Consider the following 23382-nt stretch of genomic DNA (forward strand, 5'->3'; position numbering starts at 1 on the left):
GCTTCTTATTCTGTCATCATTTATATACAGCAGCTGAGACTATGAATTCAAAGCTTTTGTTCCACCTTCCCCATCCCATTTCTCTCTGGAACAAAGACAGCTAACTTGCCATTTTGTCATTCCTCTGAGCTGGCTGAGAGACAGAAAATTGGCTGATTGCTTTTTTTGCAGCTGTAACTGCCACGTTGTAATGCTGTATACAGAGTCTTTAAAGGGCAGACTTCTAATTCAGCGGTTAAAATCTGTTTACTTTCACTATGAAATGTTCTGATTTTTTTTGCTATTTTTTCAGGTTAACAAACAGAAATATTATTCACAAAATGCCTGAATGGACTCTAATCACCATTGTTCTGTTATCTGTGTAAGTACCTTTTTTTTCTCAAACACAATTGTCCTAACTAGCCTGCTAAGAGAAGATCTAATCTTCAGATAAAACAGAGGAAAGACTTCTTGAAATTGACTGGAGGAGTCAACAGAAATATTTTTTAATGCAAATGAAATAAAGTATTTGGAACAAAAGGTTAGCAATGGACAAACAGTGTTATTTTTAAGAGTTAATTAAGCTTTAGATACGTTTTAAAGAAGGATGGAAGGAAGGGGATATTTCAGTCTCTTCTCTTTACTACTGCCAGACACTCTTCCCTTCTCTAATAGTAGGACAAAATGATATTTGAATTTTGTGTTGTTTTAATGTCACTTTCACAATTAAAGTCAAATTATTTCCTTCAGTAAAATTCTATTCACAGGCATGAGTTATACAAGCTGTAGTCATACGCATCACGTAAATTCCTTCATTTATGTTTTCCAAATTAATTTACGTTTCTGAAGTTAAAAATGTAAACTTTTCAATGTGTAAAACAGACAGCTGTCTCAGAAATTCATATGAAACATTATTTAACATTAGGTCATCTTTTATGGAATCACTGGTGGTTACACATGGTGTCAGGCCCTGCTTTTTCGTAGGGTTAAACCATCAACCAATCTTTGTATGTCTTTCAGCTTCAATTACAAGATTGCAGAAATCTTATTTCAGAGACTGTTTATTACCGCACTGCTGCTTCTTCTTTTGCGTTTCCTGGGTCACTGGAGCCAGTAGGACAGAGAAGTACTTACACATATTCACAGGTCAAGAGATGTTGTGGGCCAACCTCATAGCATCCCCAGTACTGCATTTACTTTCTTTGATATTACTTCAGTCTGACACATTGTTCTGGCTTTCCTGTCCCAAGGAAGGCTGTACCAGTAGGCATTAGAGCAGGCTTCAGCGAGCCTTGCATCGCTGTCACCCAGCCAGATACCGCTCAAATGATTCATTAAATCAGAACACAGAAAGTAACTTTACTTGAATGCCTTGGCATACATTTTTTATCAACTATAAGAACAAATCTTTTGTCATTTTTACTATATATTCTTATGGTTGAATTGGTAATTTGTGAAACAGATCTTATGAATTTTTCAAGTAGCTTCTGTACATTTAAGGAAATTGTGACTCTTGAACAGAAACTAAAACATATAGCTGCTCTGTGCTGCATTATGACGAGGTCTAAATGTTTTCATAGTTAATGATTGTTTTACAATTGCTTTTAAATGTTCTACAAGTAGCAGGCAGTCTTGGTAGCAATCAGTAGAAGCAGAGAAACAAGCTGTTTCTTGTTTGTTTGTTTGTTTTACCTTTGCTTTCTAAGGGTCTGTGCCTAAACAAATGAGTTATATTTGATCCAAAAGTAGTAGTTATTCCAAATAATGTATTGACACATCTCGAACAGGTCCCAGACACAGGGTGATGATTCATAATGCTCAGGAGTGCAGTAGCATAAGCAAGAGCCCAAAACTTCCTCTTTCCATCAGTAAAAAAGACCACATTACACATACCCTGTGCTGCATCAGGTGTGAGAACACAAACCAAAGAAGGCAGGGCAAGCATGGGATTTCAGGGTATACATCAAAAGAAACTTATAAGATCTCAAGTATTTTTGTTTTGTTTGGAAGGAGGCAAACTGTTTAAAGTAGCAACTGTTGGACTTGCACCCCACTTTGTGCATCAGTATTGTGGCTCACCACTTCCTTCTCCTAGGGACATACAGCGTGCTTAATTTCACAGTGTGCTTTCGGAGTACAATGACACTCTTTGTGGTATGCTACTGGGAGAATCAATATTATCATTACAACTATTGACTTAAAGAATCATCACTGCTTAATACTTTGTATTATGATAATATTATCCTTTCTTCATTAAGAGTTTGTGGAGTAAGTCTTTGTTGAATCTTTGTGTAGGATAGTCACAATATCTAATCTTACACCTATTTTTAGTGCTGAAATAAGACCCAGGCTCCCTTTGTATTCTGCTGGCCCTCAAAAAATTATTCAAAGTACTTACATGCCCTCAAATTTATTGGCTGTTAAAGAAACTTGGGCTTCTAGTTCATTGTTCTGATGTAGAGTACCTGAAACTAAGTGGTCTGACTACGTTTTTAGAATTATAAAATGTTGGAGATCCCAGCGGTGAAGCATTTCCTCTTTCTAGTGAACAGCTGGATTTATTCAATCAAATTGAAAATCTAGCCTGAGGCACTCCTGTCTTTGTGACTGTATTGACTTTCTTAGAATACACTTCAACAAACAGAGAATTTCATGCGACTGCTTGCATTCATGCCTGTTGTGGAGTGGCTGACTCTAAAATGATCTGCAGATCAAATTTCTAATTTATCTGCCCTTTAGGTGTGGTAATTTTTTTTTATCTTCTTGTCATATTTAGTACCAGTGTTAAGCAGAATTTTATGTTACACTAGTAGCTACTTTGTAATGTAAACTAGAAAACAGAAGTTGTCTTTTTCTCCCGAAGTACTTTCCAAGATGTTAAACTGAAGCAGATAAATAGATACACATACAGTAGTCAAGAAAGAATGAAGGGAGCAATGAGAAGATTGGTTGCTATGTAAGCATGGGCACTTGCTGTTTTTACTGTATACCCCTGGTACAGTCTAATGGAAAGCTTTCAAGATATTTTCAGGAAATGTCTGCTTTCATCTTACTTATCTGATCTGGCTGGTTCCAGTGAACTGTGGTCAGCTTCATCTACAAAGCCTATGCAAGAGGTTCCTCCTGCTAAAAGCTTTGAAACGTTTCAGAATGTTCTGGGATTAGCGTATAGGCATTGGGCTGCACTATTTAAACAAAGTCAAAATGACCATGATCACAAAACAAAAGCCATCGTTATGTGTGCAGCCACTTTAGATAAATGTGTCGTGTGGAGATGTACTCCAGAGGTTTACTCTCTTGGAGATAACAGTTTAGGAACTGGAGAATCTTATGTTCAAGTATGCATTTTTACTTCTTTGCACAACAGAGCATTTGTATTATTCAACACTGAAATTCCTATGTTATTTTTAGACGTATTTAGTTGTTTATGATATCTGTTCTGTTCTTGCCTGGAAATGTCTACATGTGTGAACTGTGCAACTACATACTGGGTATGAATCAGATTTGCAGTGACTGTAAAAATGGCACTTGTACTCAAGATAGCAGCTTTTTCCTAAAGAAACCACTTAAAAATCAGAGGGATGATCTTTTATTCAACAAGTATGATGACAGGAAGTAGGTTTCAGCTGAGAAGAATTGTTCATAATTGAAACAGAAATGCAATTTTTTTTCCCTTCTGAAACAGTTTGCAGGACGAAAAGCACAACAAACCTTTCAATTTATAAATGTATTTAAAATTAAGGCTCAATCTTTGTCTGTCCTCCTGTTCACAACTTGTAGAGTATTTTGTGAAATAAAGAAAAGGCAAGGTTTTTTGGCATGGTTAAAAAAAGTATGCATATATTCTTCCTTTTTTGATTCTTAATTAGTTTTGATTGTCATTTTGTAAGTGTGAACTCAAACATGTTTTCTGTTAAGCAGTTCTTACTTATCAGCATTTCCTAAGCAAACGCAATCTGCTTATTTGGCATAATGTGCAGGAGATCAGTATTACTTCACTTCCTCCCAGCATGTTCCACTATTACTTAGGAAATATAAAAGTACATAGAACAGTATTTTTAGGGATTGCAGTGTTGTTCATTAGGATGGTTATTAGTGCCAACTTTAAAATTAAGTATCTTGTTCATTTGCAAAGGAGAAGGAAGAAGAGTTCTTAGCAGTTAGAAAGAATCTCCTTATACTTAAAAACAAGAAAAAACAAACAAACCAACAAACAAAAAAAAATATCTCTGTGCCTGTCAGTTTTTCTGCCCATCACAAGGGAAGAGCAGGGTCATGGATTTCTGCCAGGTGTACTGGAAATCCCTCAAAGAGATAGAAATCTGTGTGTTCCTTGCAGATGTGTGTGGGTGCATGCAGAAGGCTAAAATCCTGCTCAGCTGTGCAATGGTGCTGTGCAGGAGTGCCTCACCAGTTGCAAATGGACATTCATGGTTGGTGTTTTCCTGACTAATCCCTTCGTTAGAAGGGAACATAAATCCAGAATTAGTTTTATGCCAAATATAATTTTGGAGCTTCTGCTCTAGTTGCCTTGTGAACGTTATATTCCAAATATACTTGTAGTTTATGAATTGAAAATAAGGTAGTAGAAAAAGTACTTTCCTCTGACAGTTCATTTTCTTCCTGTTGTATAAGTTAACGTGTTTTTTTGATGCAAATTCTGTTTCAACCCTTTGGAGGATAGCTTGGCCAGTTCTTGAAGACATTTTTATCATGTTGACTTTTCAGGGAGCTATTGCAGTTTGTGTCCTATTGAACTTCATGCCACAAATCTGTGATGATCAAGCCAATGGAAAAAATGTCCATCACTATTAGAGTGAGAACTCTTTTAAATTTATGTTCATTGGAAATGTACATATTAAGTAGATTTTTTCTTGCAGTCGCATTTTCTCCTCCTTCCATAATTGCTCCATACATCTTTACTTGTTCGTGACAGAGTAAGTTGTACAGTCAAACTGTAACAGAGACAGTTCTGAAGTAATGATTCAAAAGACAAGGTTAAACTTAGTTTTAAATATATATTTTAACTTCAACCACTGAGCAAACTGAACTGTTAATTTTGCAACTGAATCTCAAAGCTCCAGCCTTATGAAAATATACTCGTTTCCTTATTAATAATTAATCTTAATACATTCAATGTAAACATTTTTTATCATGAAACCCAACCCATCTGTTATAAGAGAAACATGACTGACACACAAATGTGTCTTTTATTTTCAAAGTTTTAACTTTATCTTGGTAAACTTTCTGAAGAACAGCCTACATTCGCTGGTGACATGACACATAGAAAGAGTTCTTGACTTAGAGGAAATTTGATTGTAAGATGCAAATCAGTGTTGATTTGGCTTTTTTTTTCTGGAAAAAGAAAAGAAGAATAGAGGCATACGTCATTGGAAAGGTTCCTAGAATGTGATCTGCTGTTACTCTGTACCAATTGAATTGCTAGCTTGTATTCTGGATTAGTTTTTTTTGTTCTGTGCAGAGAATAATAATGATACTTGAGACATGAGTCCTGTTCTTTCAGCTCTGAAATAAATGTTGCCCAAAGTAGAAGTGTAGTATTACTGAACTCTTCTGGAACCACTGTAATAGAGAAACTCTGATTGTGGAAAATCCCTGAAAGTGCAGTATTTTTTTTTGAAGATCTGATCAGTCCTTTCCTTACACTGCATGATGCAATTATGAAACATAAAACGTGATAATGCTAGACAGTAAGACAGGTTGTCTAGAAAACAGTACTTCATTCTGGAGATTCTGGTTTCTTTTGTCTTATTCCTGTTGAAAGTGTCAGACTTGACAAGACAGACAGTGTTTTGCTGTGAAACTTCTTTTAAGCAGGAAGAATCCTGTAAGTTATTAAAAAACATGAAGATCTTCAAAATCTGGCTTTATGAAACCGAGCTAAGTTATTATTTGCTTGACATAGAGCAGTAGTCCATAGGACTACTCAAAGACCCATGCATCAGAAATCTGTGTTAGGGGGAAATAAACAAAGAAAGATGCATTTCATTAGCTTTCATACAGGCAATGTTATGCTGGAGAATGCTGCCATTTCTGTAATACCCTACAGTGACTGGAGATAAACTGAAAATTAATTAGAAGCTTGAAAAATTAATTCTGAAAGCAGACAAACTGTTTTTGATGTGATAAATGATGGTGAGTAGAAAACTGATGAGCTGGAGACTTATTTTTACTTCCTGATAATGCAGGAATCAAGTGCAAAGAAAGTCTGTACTTCTCCTTAGTATGTTATTTATAAAGACATAAAAGCATTTTGACTTCGAGAGTCCAAATCTACTCTGGCAATCAGTTAGGTTCTGATCCTAACACTGAAGGCAAAAAAATTAATTACAGTATTTTCTGAAATTTGTTCCTTTCATACTCATGAAAACAATCAGAAAATTCAGCCTCTTATGGGAGTCCTTGTGTTTAACTTCTGGGAAAAAAAAAAAAACTGGGCACAGTTGAAGCACATCTATTCCTAGCGTGTCTCTTTACTCAGCTGCATTATTCCAGGTGTTTGATCTCTATATCAGAGTGAAAGGCAGGTAATCAAGTTACAATGTTAGAAAGTTCTGCAGCTAACCTATAATCAATTTTATGATCATTGTTTCCATACTATCTGAGTGCAGGTGAGTACATTTTACAAAGTCAAGTATTGACAAATTATTTACCTAAGCTTACTGTGTTGTAGCTGTTCCACCTGTATGACAGTATAGTTCTGATTTAATCTTTATTGAAGGGGTGGTTGTTTAGTCTTGTTGGGGCTTTTTTGCATACCTTTGAGATAATGACTTGTCAGTGATCGACTGCCAGTATATGTCAGCAAAAAAAACCAACAAGACAACAAAAACAACAACTGCAGAAATAGAATTGGTTGAAATATAAATGCATCTTTGCATCTTTTCAATATTAAATGGTCTCACTGCATGTGTACAGTAATTTATACAACAGTGCTATCTTACAAAGCACTAGTCAGCATTACAGAGACTGAAATGTTTATTTTAACATTTCTAAATCTCAGTGTCTTGTATCTGTGCATAATTTCATGTAACTAAGTAACCCAAGGCTTCCAGTATTTGGCAAGTTTCACAGGAAATCTCTGAGGAACATAAAAAGCTAAGGAACAGAAGACTGAAAAAAGACAAAAGGATGAATTTTAAAAGAAATTTCAAATCCATTTAAATTTAAATTTTTGACTAAGTTGAAAAAGAGGGAAAAGTGGGAGCAAATGCTAGGACTGAGAAGTACCTTTGATCTGTCAGCTGGATAGCAGGAAACTAACTTCAGATAAATTGAGCTCTTTAAACAAGGCCTGTCCTTGAAATGTGTACCTAAGAAACCTAGATTTGTTAGAGGGAAACAGCTGATAGTGATTTCTTCTGGGCTTACATTGTGAACTTTTTATTGCCTTGGATTTATGTACATAAGTGAGCTAATTTGAAACCGTTTGGAACAACTCCCTGTATGGATGTAAGTGCTTTAATTGACATACTTTATTATGAAAGTTCTGATACTCTACATCTGTGAACTGGCATTGTTGTGATAACTTGTGGTGGTGTAAAGGTGGTACTGTACCTGATTTGGTATTTAACAATCAACCAGCAGTCATATTTGTTACTAAAAAATGACGAAACAGTCTTTGATTCTGTTGACTGTTGTATTCATTCAGCTCCACCACGAGTGACATTTTGGTTCTGTTCAAAGGGAATTAAGTTAACTTGTATCTGGAAACCAAGTAAATGCTAATGTGTGAAAGGTGAACTTTTAAAGAAGAAACATATGCAATTATTCAAAGTGTATACATAAATATGTATTAAAAAAAACCACCACATTTTTCTTAAATAGTTTTGTAAAAGCTACATATGAAGAACTAAAGGTAGTGGAAACAGTGAACAAAGCTTTCTTTTGAATGAAACTTAAGTTTTGCAGTGTATGTGTATTATGTAGGAATGCCAGCTGATTCTGAATCTGTCTGTTGCATTGATTTAAATGCAGTGGACAAAAATTTTTAAATATGAATAATTTAGTTTCTGTTGCCATCAGAGGATTAAAGTGTCTGGGCTGGATGCTGTGGACAAGTCAGTACACAATAATGAATGGAAAGTTAAATAATAAATAAAACATAAATTGCACTTTAGCTACAAAATTCTTGTCTTTAGCATCTTTAGGTGGTATTTAAAATTAGTCCAGAAGCAGCTTTTTGCCCTCAGTAGGAAAATTACCTGCTTATTTCTGTCAGTTATTATCATTCAAGAATGCTGTTTTTAGAATGTTTATCTTTCACTGAAGAAAATAGAAAACACGAATAAATCTGTGGATACTGATGAAAAATGTCTCTGGAAACTGACTTCTGTCTTTGACCAAAAAGATATGCTTACAGAGGGCCCCAAAGCAGGGGCTGCTCTATTTCCAGAGTTGTAAATGACACTAATCATAATCACATTTTTCTTCACTAGTATCATCATTTAAGTAAACAGAAGACAACTCCAGAGATGTCTTTAAATACTTCTGCATGTTGTTTGTAAGTTAAATGCTTCCAGTTTGAGATTGTCTGTCAAATATTAATGTGTTCTAATGGAACATGCTCGCTCTGGAGACAGCCTTTTGCTTTTAACAAGGGTATTTTTTTTTTAATATGTTGAGCTTTTTAAGTCATGTTCAAACTAAAGTAATGAGAAAAGAGTGAGGCTTTTTTAAAATGGAACTGAGTGTAACAGCTAAATTACATAAGCTGAGGGTGTAATGTTTTTGTTTTCTGAGTGCATATTAACACAGGATGCCTGTGTCAGCATTTAAATTTATAGCCAAAGACGTTTTTTAAGTTCCCTGGTGTTGCAGCTCTAGCTTACGACTACAGACACACTGTGTTTCAGATCAGTTTTTTGAACAATATTAACTTCTGCCTGATGGAAAGCATAGCTTTGAGTTCTGTGGAAATCCCTGCTGTGATTTCAGGTACTTCACTAACAAAGCCGTTGTCCATAGACAAGCTACTGTATGCAGTGGTGCACTGGTTAATTAGGGACTCTACCTCAAGTTAAGCAAGTAGCCAGTCTATTGGGTAGAGCATTCAGAGTTACAGTGATGCTTTGAGTTATTCCATCAGAATGCACCCTTCAGTAGGGATTTATGCAGTCAATCATCCAAAGTTCTAATTTTGAGTGATTGATACATGGCTACGCTCCATTTGCACGTGCAGGCAGATGATCTACAGGCTGCAGTGCACAACTGCTTCAGTGAGTTTTACTGCTGATCTGCAACACTTGTTGTATTGACTCAGTCATTGTGCTATATTAAATGTAATTTCTAAGTAATAACTTTTTAATTGCATTGCTGAGCCCATCAAATCTTTAACATGAGTAGTTCGAGTATACCTGAAATATTTAAGATAGGAAAAAAAAATATGTCCTTGTGTGTTGAGGGAGTAGAACAGATTATAATGGAAAGACTATACCCACTGAACAAGGCTTTGTATATTTCCAGAGGATTCTTAACCTTACATGAGATGAACTACTACTGAGAATGATTTGCAATATGGTACTGCTATTTAGTATTTATAAATCTGTTAAAAAGCTTATTTAAATGTATGGATGAGGTTTTATGCTATCCTTTCTGGTTGCAGTGCAAGGAATGGGAAACTCAGTGTAGAGAGCCGCTGAAGGAGTCTTGAGCTGTTGATGAAATTAAAGCACCTGCTATGGTACTGAAACATCTTAGGGGCTCCTGTCAAAGTGATGGCAGCCTCCTTGGTACTGTCCTGTGTGGGTCAGTGTGCTTAATGTGGCCAGCAGCCTTCCTGGAGCAGGCCTTCTTCTGGCCCCCAGTGGCTTGCCCTTTGGCCTTCCACAGGGTCAGGTCGCAGACAATTCCCTCTCCTAACACTTGCCAGCTGACATTGCTGCATATAGAAAATTTTGATCCACTCCTGTTGCAGTCCTTTACACCTCAGAGAAGCAATCAAAGCAGAGATGATTTCACCTCAGAATGGTAGGTACAGAGTTGGCAAAAGGCACTCTTCTTATTAATACTCCTTTTAAATCTCCAGTCAGAAAATATTTAGGTAATACTGTCCCAAACAGTATTTTTGAGGAAAAGAACATTCAAAAGGAGAAAAATGGGAAATACTGTTTTTATGCCCTCATAGCTTTGTTCCTCTAAGTATTGATTAAATATTCATAAAGATGGTAACTGCTGTCGTACATTCACAACTTCATTTTTCCAAAAACGTAATTGATCTGTAATAGTCCTGCAGGTGTGCGTTTTGAATGGAAATTAGACAGACTTCCAAGTTAATTTCCATTTGTGACCCATGTGACAATGGCATTCCCTGCCTTTGCTTTGAAGATTTACATCCAGAAGACAACAAAAGTGACTCACAGACATCCAACTATTGAGGTGTTAAATGATGTCTCATACAGTAAGAAAACCAATCAGCATCTAACTGTTGAGGGAGAGACTGTTTTTTGTAATAACAATTAATTTATATGTCTGTATATTGCGAGTAATTCAACCTAGTGTGGGAAAGTAGAGATGATTATGGCCAGGAAAAAACAAACTGCAGAAAAGACAAAATGGTGCACTTAGCTTTCAGCAGCCTGCCCAGTGAGGAAGTCCTTAACTAAGAACTGAGATCAGCTCTGCTTTCACACACACAAAAAGCCACATATCATTCACCAGTCATGCCAAACCTCAGCAACACAGTTACGTGTAGAGTTGCTATTAAAATATTTTTCACGTGCATCTGGTGATATTTGTGAAGACTTCAGTATTCAGGTGTTTTCTATTCAGACAGGGTTTTGTTTAATGCTTTATTGCAGATGACAGGTAATGATAAGTGCCACTCCACCTGCTCCGTTCCAATGCTTCATGATTTTTGGCATTGTTTCTCCTAAATCTAGACTTCCTTGCAGGTGGAGGACCCTTTCTAAGAGTCCTACTGATGTGATCAGAAGTTGTTGTTGGCACCTTTCCTGTAGTATGTATTTGGTAGTCCATGACTGTTGGTGTTGGGGAAAGAAAAAAAATGCACTGCTGATAATTGTCACCAGCTCTTGCTTCATTTCCATGTTCTGAAATGAGTATTCAAGAAACTTTTGCGATCATCAGTGAGACTCCATCAGCCTGGTAGAAAAACAGGTTTCAGTCATCATGGCTATGATGATCTTAAGAAAACATATATGGTCTTAAATGCATGAATCTAGAAGGAAACAAAGAATTAAAAGAACTTTTATGTTGTGATGATTGTTCTGAGAATCATTTACAGTGTTCAAACGATGTCTTTAATTGGTAAAAATGTTTATACCTCATTTTGCAAAACGTTCTGTAGAAAGGTAGGGTGTGCCTGTTCCTTTATTTTGCTTTACAATTCCTTCTTTGTGTCACTTCCAACTGTGCCGAACAAGGTAAAGAGCTGAAATAAGTGAGTTCATGGTTTCTGCCACAGCGACTGTCTTTTAGTTTTTAAGCTTCTACCTTTAGAAAAACCAAGAAAGACTAAGAAAGACTGGCAATACTTAATTTTTTCTAAGAGGAATTGAATATTGTTTTGAGAATAAGAATATGGCTTTTCTTTATGATTTTCACGATACTGGGTAAATTTCTGTGCACCTACATTCTTTCATTTTTTGTGTCATTTTAAGTGCCCAACTTTGGATAGGGGAAAGGAACTTGAGTTTTCTTAGGTGGTTGTGTTCTTACTGTTGTTTTCAGGTGCCTGTTTCAGGGCCCTCTAACTGTATGATACCACTCTGGTGGCATTGAAAACGTAACCTTTTCAGAGGGGACCAGAGAGTTCATTTTAAAAGTTAAGGACAGAAAGCTTTTCTTGAAGTGCAGCATGCGAGGGAAGGATGGTATTATACAATTAGATCACATTTTTTTTAGGAAGTGCCAATTAGTGATTTAACTACATAGAACATATTACTCCACCGTCATCTTTTTCGATTGCCTTCAGTCGTAGGGGTTAGTGTAGGCATTGATATTGAAGAAACTGCAAACAGTATCAGTCTATTACATTCAAACTCACACAACGTGACTAATTTTTAAATACGTTTTATTTTGTAACAGTATTTGTTAAATGTTTTTGTGAGGAGCCTAATTAATAGAAAGCTTGAATCTTGAGATGAAGCACCGAACTATGTAAACATTTTTCAGTAGCCAGATGTCATTTAATAGCTTGGTAGTAATACCTTGCTCTTCACATTATTATTTTTTTTAACATGTAGCATATGTGGAATAGTCAGTGAATACAAATTTTATCAGTCAGATATAGTTCGACATTCTTAACACTTTTTAAACTTTACAAAGACCTATTTACCATATGGTGTAAGTGGGTGTGCAGGAAACGACTGTTTCACGAAGTCTGATATATACTTTACAACTTTTCCATGAAGTGAGCATGCAGGTTTCCTTTTAACAGTGTGCTGAGGGCAGTCTTTTGAAGCATGGGTGTGTAATGTTGGACAGCGTTCTGTATGTTTCTGTAGGTGACAGGTATTTTTAATCACTTAATTTTGTAGCTTTTCTTACTTGAGTTTTTCGCAAAAGTCTGTTCCTCGTTAATGTTGCACTACGTGAAAGAGCTAAGAAAATAGCAGAATTTATATTTTGTTTTGTTGTTGTAGTAACCAAATGCTATTACTGTGATTCAAATCTTATTTCCTGTTTACACTCTGATTTTTCTGAAGATGCTTCTGAGTTTTAAGTCAATCCCATTATCTTTACATTTAAATCTTGTGTACCAGTAAATTAGTCAGGATAGTTTCTTCAGAGATGGAGTCACTATAGCTGTCAAGATATTGATCCGAAAAGCCATCATGGTTTTATTTGCATGAAACTATGGTTTGATTCAGCTACCATTTCATGAAAGGAAGAGAGTACAACCCTTCATTCAGGTGGGACCAGTGTTACTAAGACAATCAAGTCTAGCAGTCAGTGCAACCCAGCAACTTTGTGCTTGCTCCTCTTGCAGACAAAAGCGTATTTTGTCCAAACAGCCATTAAAAAACCCATTATAAAAGTAGAAAAGTACCCGAGAGCAACCATTTTTCAAATGACAAGTTAAAATATCATTTAAATGCCTAAGGACAGTTTTCTAAAATTAAAGTGTTTGTACATACATTCATAAATGTTCCATCTAGGCACAATTTTTTAATCAGTGCTAGAAACTTACATATGTATCTCTGAAATTACTTTCTGATTTTGTCTCCCACTTACCAGATGATTAGTAGCTTAAGGACCCTTCAAGCAAAGCTCTGGTAACAAAAAAATAATCCACAGCCATTTTCATTTTTAAGTTTGTTCCACGGTAGTTAAGGCCTGGCCACTACTCTGACAATAATAGCTTTTTCTTTTTTTTTTTTTTTTTCTTTCTAGCGTGGGCTGAAACAGCTACTCTGTGAACACAGTGTCTTAAACAGGGCACAATAGTAAGAAATATTTGTAATTTATGAAACTATGTAATTTCACAAACTGCAGTTGCAAAAATATACATAGGGAGGAGATACACTGTTTTGCAAAAATATACATAGGGAGGAGATACACTGTTTAGCATGCGAGCTGCGTAGCATAAACTTGTTACTGTTACTTAAAACTGCAGTCTTTTTGCTTTTTTTCTTTACAGTATTTTTATTACTCTCTTCAGTACAAGGCAGAAAAAAGAAAACTCATTTAAAATGCATGTAGATTTACAACACTGCAGAGAATGTTTTGCATCCTCCTGGCACCAGTATATAGGAAATCATGACTGCTGATGCCACCAATCTCTTTTCATATATAATGTACTAAATCCTGTGAAAAATAACTTGAAGAGTAGTAGGAATGCATCTCCTGATCTTTCTCCCACTATCCTTGTCTCCCGACCAACACTCTGAAATTGTCACTGATCTTATATCAGCACTTCCTCTGTTTCCCTGCTGATAAAGCATCACGATGCAAAAGTTAGCCTCCAGCTTGTCAGCCCTCGTTGGAGGCACTGTTTTACCAGATTAAATACTAACTATTTTACTTCCCACCAGGAAAGAGGCAGCTCCATCCTGTCTGTCACGAAATACAGAACAAAACCTAGTGGCTTCAGTCCAAAAATCACAAGACTAACTGAATACTTCACTTCTCTGCAAAGATTTATATGGCAGGGTTTAGGCACCAGTTTAATTCCACACCACATCATTACTTTGAGCACCCCCTAACATTTTGTCAGTTAAAGTATTTAATTAAATAGACATACTGAAATAGAATCTCCAAAGAAATGGAAAATAATTAGGGTTGTAAAAACTATTTATAAAAGAAGAAATTTTAGAAACTTATTTCTGTGTTGGGGTACTGTATTTATTACACCTTGTAAGATACTTTGCTTATGTTCTAGCACTGTTTTAGCTTAAATTAAGAGTCATTTATATGCAGCTTTTCTCCAGAGGAAGGTGGTCTTCATACAAATGACTGCAGTGTGACAGATCTCAGTTGTTAAGTGTGTAACAGGCTCTCTGGATGTGAAGTTTTTAATAAGCTGTAAACTACCTTGAGCAGGTTCTTCAGAGTACATCAATTCTCAGATGTTTTGAAATATTCCCTATGGTGTCTATTTCTCTGTAGGAATATTTATCTGAATACAGTAACTGAGACCAAGCAGCTGTTGCTGGGATGTGAGTTCTTTCCAAGTAACATTTGATGCTGAAGTTCCTTAACATTCACTCTAAGCTTCTATACTTGACTTTGTTCATCATGAGTTTTTAGTACCTATGTTTAGGAAGTACACTCAGGTGTTAGTGTACATGCAATATTTTGTATTAGCATTATGAAAGGGTTTTAGAATAAAACTTTAAGTACAAATGAAAACTGATAGATCAACATTTCACTTATCTCTGTCATAGGTATTTTACCTGCATGATGATTCCAGCTGCTTCCAGGTTGAGAAATGCATTTTAGCACCACTGTATGTTTAGTTTTAGATCTTTTAAAAACATTGCCTGCATTTTGTTCCTGTTACTGTTGGTTCTTGAGCTAAATGCAATGTACAGCAACGCATGCCTTGCAGTTCCCACTGTTTCATGTGATGAGTAATGTTCTCTTTGGGACTGCACAGTAAAGCTCCCATTTCTATCATCTGTTCAAATAAAAATACATTATACTCCTAGTTGGCAACTACTTTCTGCTTCCATTCATTGTAAAATTAAAATCAGTGGAGACTGGATGGACTCTATGCTACTGAACAGTTCAGAAAATCAGGCCCAAGTGGTCAAATTTCTGTAAAACGTTACTAACTAGTAACATTTACTTGTAGAAAGTCCAAGTATTGTTTGAAATTTAAAGCTGAACTCTACTAGCTAAATTCAGAAATACAATTTTACTTCCTTTGATTCTATTTATTTTTCTGAACATTCACTTGACAACTGTAGGCACTTTGAGACTTTAGGCACTTCGTTGCATTACCAAAACAAAAACCAGTTTGACTATGATGCTATACTTTGCTATAGCATCAGTTGTAAAACTGAATTGTAGTATCTTGTATAAAAACTTCAAGCTCAAACCATCTGTGTTTTCTTTGCCAAAGGATCGTTCCTTTCTAATAGTGCCTGGTTTTGACTATCTTTCTTAAAGCCTAATTTTAAAGCACTTGTGCTATGAACTGTCAAAGCTGAGGAATCACATTCTGATTACAATCACGATGGTAATCAGTTTGAGAGTGTAATTGATGTTTCATGTGCACACGCACATCAAGTAAAACAATAATCCAGAATGCCTCTGTAGGAGGCTTCTGTGTAATGGGGGGAATCTTCCTTAAAGCAACAAAATCACTGCTGTGGCATGCTACACATTGTGTGACATACTGCAGGGGGCAGTCCTCCAATTAAACGGTCCCAACCGTATGTCTTCATGAAGTCTGGCAGTGTGTGACAGCAGTTAACTACAGCTTCTGTCCAGAAGCCCTACTAAGAATTTGTACTAAGAATGTTCTTCTTGGTTACTTGAAGATGAATTTCACAGCTCTTCCACATTTTACAAGGAACTACACAAATTTTACAAGATGTTTAAGAATGTTTAAGAGCTTTTAGAAGAAATTTTACATTGATTTTTTTTTTTTTACAAATAGTTTAGCTTTTTATTCTGATTTTTTTCTAAATTAAGTAACATCAGCATACAATTTATTAAAGGCATACAAACTACTACCCATTATCTTAATTTTTTTTTTGTTTCAGTTTCACCATGTCTTAATAAATTTTTGCATTTCAGTACAGGTCAAACTGTTGCTCTTCTTGAAAAGTCCCTTTTCTGTATCAAATATATACAGTGTTTGTTGTTTGTTTGTTTTCCAGATTGTCACAATTTTTTCCAGTTTTTAGAAATACTCAGAGAAGCCCAACATACACACAGTTCCTGACCACATTACTAGAAGAACTCCATTTCAAAAATGAAGATCTAGAAAGTTTAACAAGAATATTTAGAGTGGACTACCTACCTGAATGGTCAGTCAATTTTCAGCTATTCTGCATTTCATAAAACTTAACCAGTTAACAATTTCAATTTCATCCAACATTTTGTATCTATGCATTATAACTATAGAGTCTATCAACCAGAGTAGAAAGTACTTCAAAATTTACTTTACACGAAGAAATATATGTTGTATGGAAATGAGTGTCATGATTTTGTCACTTACAGTAAACGCTGGCTGCTTATCACTTTAATCTTTTGAGAACATATAATTGATTTGCTGCAGTTCTGGGAGGAATTTTTCTCAAGTGCTATTAGGGTTTATTAAAAAAATAATCCGAGTGATTATAGCAACTGTCTCAGCAGAGGGTTTTTTTTGTATATGTTACATCTAGTCTAGGTGATATAAAATTAAACTAAAAGCAATAATGCTGAGACTGCATTTTGCTTTCTAGACTGGCAGAAGTAAAGGAGAGTAAATATCTTACATATGCCAATCATACTCAACTGATTTAACCAGTCTAGCATCATAATATTTAATTAAGGACTTAGTGTATTAACAGTTTCTCATCTCAGGCCTTTGTTCCCCACAGAATAAGGTGATCATCTTAACATCTCCTACCACCTGAAACAGCGGCATGTAGGAAAACAAAACACCATCAGTTGTTGGAACATCTCTTTTTATCGAAAAATAAAACTAGGTACTCACTGTACTTCTTGCACTTTTGCTCTGTCATTTATTTCTTAGAATAAGAATTGTGAAGTCTTTTGCAAAATGACTCTGCAAGGGCAGTTGTTAAAGGAAACTAGTTAAAATGTGGATCGTCTCAAGACTTCCTATTTAAAGACAATAGAAAGGAATCTGGATGTTGGGTTTGGTCTTAAGTTTGTTTTGGACATTTTCAGCCAACATTTGCCTGCAGAAATTGGAAAAACAATGTTACCTGGGGAATTAGAAACACTGCTACAGACATTTTTTCATTTGACTCAGAGCACAGAGCGGTATTCTTTAAGAACGACGAAGATGGTACACAAAGATACCTGATCTATATACCCTGTTTGTCTTGCTACTTCTAAGAAAAAGGGGGGGGGTGTCTTTGAACATTATGTACAACTTACTTTCAAACATTCTGTAATTTTAAAATTGAAATTGGTAACAATAAGTTTTAAAGTTTTTTTTGTTTGTTTTCTGAAAGAGGTGTGGTGTTTAGAATGAGTACGTTTGAACTTGCTTCTGTTACTAAATAATTGCAAAATGCAATTTAAAACAAATCCAGTGGTAGTAATTCTTAATAGTGCTGTAAGTTGGTATATTGCATAGTTCTCAGTAGATAGAGCATTCTCTTTTGAGAAACTTGAAAATAAAGTTGTACCTGACAGTGCTTGGTCTGCAGCAAACGCCAGCACTGAAGCAGGACACGCCAGAACTGCTGCACAGCAATTCCGTTTAAAAAGCAAAGTTTATTCCTCCATCTTGTTTCTGTAATTAGTTTCCTAAAGCAAACTCTGTATTTAGATTATTGCCTGGTGGTTCCTTCATGACAATCAGCATATTTATGTTGATTTTCTCTGACACACAGAAGCTCATGCCTGGGGAAGCTCCACTGTGCAGCAGAACTTATTTAGGTGATGTCTGAGTTCTCCTAATTTACCTCATAATGGGAAATTACATCAAATTTAGCTTGTAAAAGCAGTGATTTAGGGTAAGGAAAATTTTAATGCCCTTAAAGCTATGCATTTTTCTAATGCAATAGGAAAAAAGTACCCCATCAGAGAGTGTCTGGTCTCCAATTCATAAGAATGCATGATGTAATTTAGATATAAGATACATTCTTTCTTTGTACCGTGATGGAAAACTTTTTACTGGGTACATATGCAAAGAGAGAAAAAGACCTTACCAAAATATAAGCTTACAGAAGATTAGTAGGCAAGATACACTGAGGAAAATTTGATTATATATCTATCTCATTCTGATTTAGAAAGTTAAATATATTTCTGTTTTATATTTATTTCTATTCTTCTAGGTATTGCTTCCCTGTAGATTCTGAGCAAGCCATTGTTCTGTTCCATGGATGCTTAACTTGGAGCAGAAAGATTACAATTACCTCATGACAGTGATGCTATTTGATATTAAATGTACATCAAACTGGGAATATAACTGTTTCAAAACGTTCTCTGTCTCTTATTTGAAAAGCTTTTACATTTCCTGTCAGTGTAGTGGTGTAATTTTCTTTTCTATTTTTAGGCTTGGTCTTCAGCACTTACTGTGTTGAAAATATTACCTTGTAATAAGAGTGAATAGGTCATAGGTCCAAAGACCTCTTTGTTAACGTTTGCTGTAGGTGATTTTACTGACTGCCCCTGCAGCTCAGAAAGTATGCTACCAGGATTTTTGCACCTCCTCCTTTGCCAGCAAGCTAACTCTTCTTGTGCTTAGAGAACAGAATAACCTTTCTCCTTCCATAACCTTCACCCAACCCAGAAGACTTCCATAAGTTTAACTTCAGGGCATTTTCTATTCTTCACCTATATTTCAATGACCTCATTGCCCTTTGACTTGAGTAGAACAAACATAAATAAATACAGAAAGCATACACGTAGCCATTGCTTTGCAGTAGTGGGAAGGCTACAGACATCTCAAAAGGGTCTTTTGTACAACCAGCTTTAACCAATTCCACAAAGAGCACAACTCAAGCACCAAAAGCACTTTTTGTAGTCTTCTTATGATCATGTTTTGTAATAGCTTAACTACTCAGAACCATTCAAATCTAGACCTTGTTTATGAGCTTAACGCTAGTTTCTGCTACAGTTGTCCATCATTTCACAGATCTCAGCTTTTTCAGCTCACTTTCCTTTTCCCCTTCTCATTTTGATTATGTTTTTAGCCAGGTGGTTTCTTTGTCATCTTGCTGCTGCTCTTACTGCTTTTCCTTCCCATCTGTTGAGCAGGTAAGAACAGGGGACACTCAGCAGAGAGCAGTGGGTTTCAGCCTCATCTCAGATACACTAAATTTTAGTGGCTTGCTTGCTTCTTCATAGCTACCTTACAAATCCTGGGCTTAGAGGTTTATGTCCCAGCTACACTATTTCCAAACTGAACTACAAAGTAGACATAAGCTTAGTAAAACCATCAGTTAGATCATAAAGATCATGAAGCCCAAGTAGTTCATTACAGTGACTGTGTAAATCCTCCAAGCCTGTCTGGTAAGGCACCTTCAGCAGAGGAAATACAGTAATGATGTGGGTTTTTTTAATTTGAATAATAGGGACAGGTGAAATTCTATGGGTTTTTTTTTATGTTTTAGACATATAGAGCAGTTATAGTAAAGAACAGAACCACACTTTGTCTTAAACTTTAAAGCAAAGCATCCTTCAATGCTGTTGCAGCAAGCATGAAATGTTTCTGTGTGGTGCAAGGATGGATTTCTTACCAACTTGTTTTTTTGTTTGTTTGTTTTTTTTATAGATGTAATGAATTAATTTCAGAGAATTGAGTTAATACAGAGAAAGTCAGTGGCTGCTCAGAGTTACTCAACAGTCTCTCAATTGGCCAGAGAGGATGGAGGAAAAGCTGTTCTGTCTATCATAACAGCACATCTCCTCTCATAGCCTTGTAAATACTGCCAGAGTAGTACAGAGTGCAGCATTTACACTATCTCCTAGCACAGATCGCTTCATTGCTACTGTTCAGTTCTTTGTGCCCACTGACCTAGCTTGCTGATTTTTCCATTGGTTCTGCAGGGAAGAAATGGAATCAACATAGTTATTCTGCTAGTCACTCTTTCAGGGAGGCAGGCAGGTCATAAGTTACCACGTATTAAAGAGACTATGTTGCACCTTGGAGTTTGCAAGTCATGAGCTCAGATAAGATAACCCCAAATTCTGAGTTAAGTAGAAGACATCTTGAGTTATTTCACTGGAGGCTATCAAAACAAAAAAGTGCTTTAGTAAACCAAAAGCAACATAGCTCACAGCTGTACTGCTATCTAAACCCTGGACTGGAAATTTCTACCTACCCAGTCTTTAAAGAGTGGTGCAGGGAGCAGCAAAGAGCACAGTACATGCATGAGACATCTGGGGCCTCAAAAGTCGCATCCACACAACACCAGATATCACCTGTATTTTCACACTTCAGTCTCAGTGAGTAGAGTGATGCATCTGTTGTGGTTTGATGGCGGAGAAAGTAATGGTCGTATGCATGTTAGTTTTGAATCTGCACGTCCTACCCATTTCTCCTTGGGCTAAAAGAATCTGGACTCCACAAAATGTTAAGAGGGGATGAGCAGCTTGACTAGACAACGAGTCTTAGCTGACCCTTAACTGCTGGAGAGAAAAGAACAGACACATCAGGGTGAAGCAAAAGGAAGAAAGAAGTGGAAAGTGGTATTCACACCTGCTAAATTTAGGCATCCAGCTGTAGCTACCTGCCTGTCTCTGATTCAGAGAGAACTGATGCTCTTAATTTAGGTTCTCTAAATCATACCTTCCTGCGCTGTACAAAGAAGGTGGTTAATGACTCTCCCCCTTTTTCCTGGTGGCAGAAAGAAAGCAAATTTGAGAGAGCTTTGACCAGAGCAGACTCTCTGGAGTTGCTTGTGTAGTAATGAAAAGTCTGCCACTACAAACCACGGATTCCCAATCCTAATCTATTAGATGTTGATGGCTACTATTTCACATTTCTTTTCTTACTCTGCAAGAGTTTAAAACCAGAAGAACTGAAGTGAATAACAGTCTTTTGAAAAGAATAAAAAAAAAATAGTGCCACTGTATTGAAAGTACACCCAAGAGGTAACAGCCCAGTTCTACAGCCTGCCTTGAAGCTTTCCATGCTGCCTGCTTCGTTCAGTACTGGGGTACAAACAGCCAATGCTGTGATCTCACTGGGGCAACAGGTTACACTGAACTGTCATTTCCAACAAGCATTAAATATTGAAAACACATAACCAGCCTCTGTTTGGCAAGTCTTAAGTTTCCATAAGTGGCAGATGGTATATAAGGCAGGGCTAGGTATTGTAAAGCTCTCTGTTTCTCAGCTGCATCTCTGCCACCTGATGGTCCTCCTTTGGTTAGAGTCAGAGGAAGTAGGAGTGCCTTCCATTAGCAAAGAGCAATATCGCTAGAGACTTTTCCTCCTATGATCTCTCTTTCTGTGACTTTTCTCTTAGAGCCACTTGTCTGCATGTACTTCAGATGGCTTTAGGAGATGAGTGCCCTGGAAGGTGCTGCCAAGGAACGGTGCAGTTGTGCCGAACAGGATTTAGGGAGGGAGTGGGAAGAGCTGGAATCCTCTATCTTTAGGTAGCTGTCATTTAAGCACTGGTTTGAAAAAGCAAGTGAAAGCACACATTGCCTCAGTGACTGCTATGTACGTGTGTGACTAATGTTGGTCATTCCCCCTGGGTTGCCAGCACGTATAAATCTAGAAAGAATGCTAACTAGTGTTCTCAAAAACCAGACAAGACTAACTAAAAAGAACAATTAGCAAGAAGAAAGGTGTGCAACAAGCACCAGCCTTTAAAAACTGTTAATACCCTGGAAAATGGGCAGTACTGAGAGATACTTCCTAAGTACAGTGACAGGTTTGTGGCAGCATTACCAGCAGTGCCAGGTGCAAGTCCTCCTGCTTTGGCACCAGTGGTTCCTGACTGTGGGAGCCAGGCTTCTCCATAACTTGGTCACCATGGAATGCACACCCTTAAGTCCTCTACTGAGGAAGGCTCAGCAGTGAGTATCACAGGAGCCTGGCAACACTTTTGCTGCCCACCACTGCTTCTTGCTACATTTTGCAAGCTGTGATTATCTGTGAGAGCTGCATGCAAAGATCAAAGAACAAAGCCTGCAGACTACTGCCTGGAACATCCTGCATCGCTGCAAATCACATCAAATCAATGCCATTTCTGGGTTTAGGCTTTTTTAGCCTAAAAAAACTTTTTTAGCCTCTTAAACTTCTGGAATATATAACTGAACTGAGCACAGAGTGGGACAGCAGCATCTCTCTGAGCAGTGGTACAGTTTATTAAGGATTAACCATCACTACAGCAAGCCTGAGCAATCTGGATGAAGCTTTAATCAGTTACAAACAACAGGATTTGCATCATAAATCCTTGCCTTTTTGTTGTACTCAGATGAGAGTGACCACAAATCAGGTTAATATAATTTAACAGCAAAGTAGTTAAGTAACAACAAAAAAGTAAGATTGCAAGTGGTAGTATTATCTAAGAAGACAGAACAACCCTGCATACAGCTGCCAGCTAAGATCTGACTCATCTAAGGTATTTTATAGCAACCATATGTTAGGCATGTGTATCTCATATATTATGCAAAAAAAAAAAAAAAAAAAGATAACATTTCCTAATCAGACTTTGCCAATGAGCAGGATTTTCCATAAACTTTTTAGTACTGCATGAGCCACAAGCTGGAGAAAGCCTGCTGCAGACACTTCCAGTCTGTTAACTTAACAAATAGAACAAATGGGGACAGATCTGTTACCAGTACTGATGCAGCACGATCATTTTAAAGCACTGTTCAGGAATTCTGTGTTAAAAGGTAACTTCAGAATACCTGCCCTTCTTGCACAGCACACTGTTCCAAGTTGCTGACCTGGTCCAGAAGCAGGGACTACCCTGTGATTAATTAAAAATACCTGATACAGCTGTAGTTGTCATATCTGCTTAGTGCATATACTTGCATAGTCACAAAAGAGAGAGTGAATTCACATCAAAGAAAGAAAGATTAAAACCTGAGTCTGAAAATATTAAATTAAGGTCTTTTGACAAATAGACAGTTGGGTAAGCTAGAATAATCATGGCACTTTAACAAAGATAAGCAACACTGTAGACCCCATTGGCTGTTGAATTTTAGCAAGCTTTCCTCACAGTTCACTTCTACACAGGTATATGCCTCAGCCTGCACTCCTCTGCACTCCAAACCCGGTACCCCTTGGCTGAACAGCCACATGCACTGCTCCAGTGTCTA

The 23382-nt window shown here is 36.7% G+C and overlaps 1 protein-coding gene across 2 annotated transcripts in view; it reads left to right on the top strand.

Moving 5' to 3' along the window:
* RPAP2 (RNA polymerase II associated protein 2) overlaps positions 1-18552 on the top strand; it is a 33819-nt gene extending 15267 nt beyond the window's left edge. The window contains exons 11-14 of one of the 2 annotated variants that reach the window (XM_065741515.1): positions 293-361; positions 16293-16442; positions 17001-17108; positions 18432-18552. In XM_065741515.1, the coding sequence (XP_065597587.1) occupies positions 293-361; positions 16293-16442; position 17001 (220 nt within the window). In that variant the 3' untranslated portion in view covers positions 17002-17108; positions 18432-18552. Of the gene's footprint in view, positions 1-292; positions 362-16292; positions 16541-17000; positions 17109-18431 lie in introns of those variants that run through there. The other variant, XM_065741509.1, reaches the window with a different exon arrangement.
* The last annotated feature ends 4830 nt before the right edge of the window (positions 18553-23382 follow it).

The sequence above is a fragment of the Cyrtonyx montezumae genome, unplaced genomic scaffold (genome assembly GCF_038088225.1).
Source record: "Cyrtonyx montezumae isolate F1298 unplaced genomic scaffold, pur_monq_1.0 scaffold_1, whole genome shotgun sequence".
In the NCBI taxonomy this organism is placed as follows: domain Eukaryota; kingdom Metazoa; phylum Chordata; class Aves; order Galliformes; family Odontophoridae; genus Cyrtonyx; species Cyrtonyx montezumae.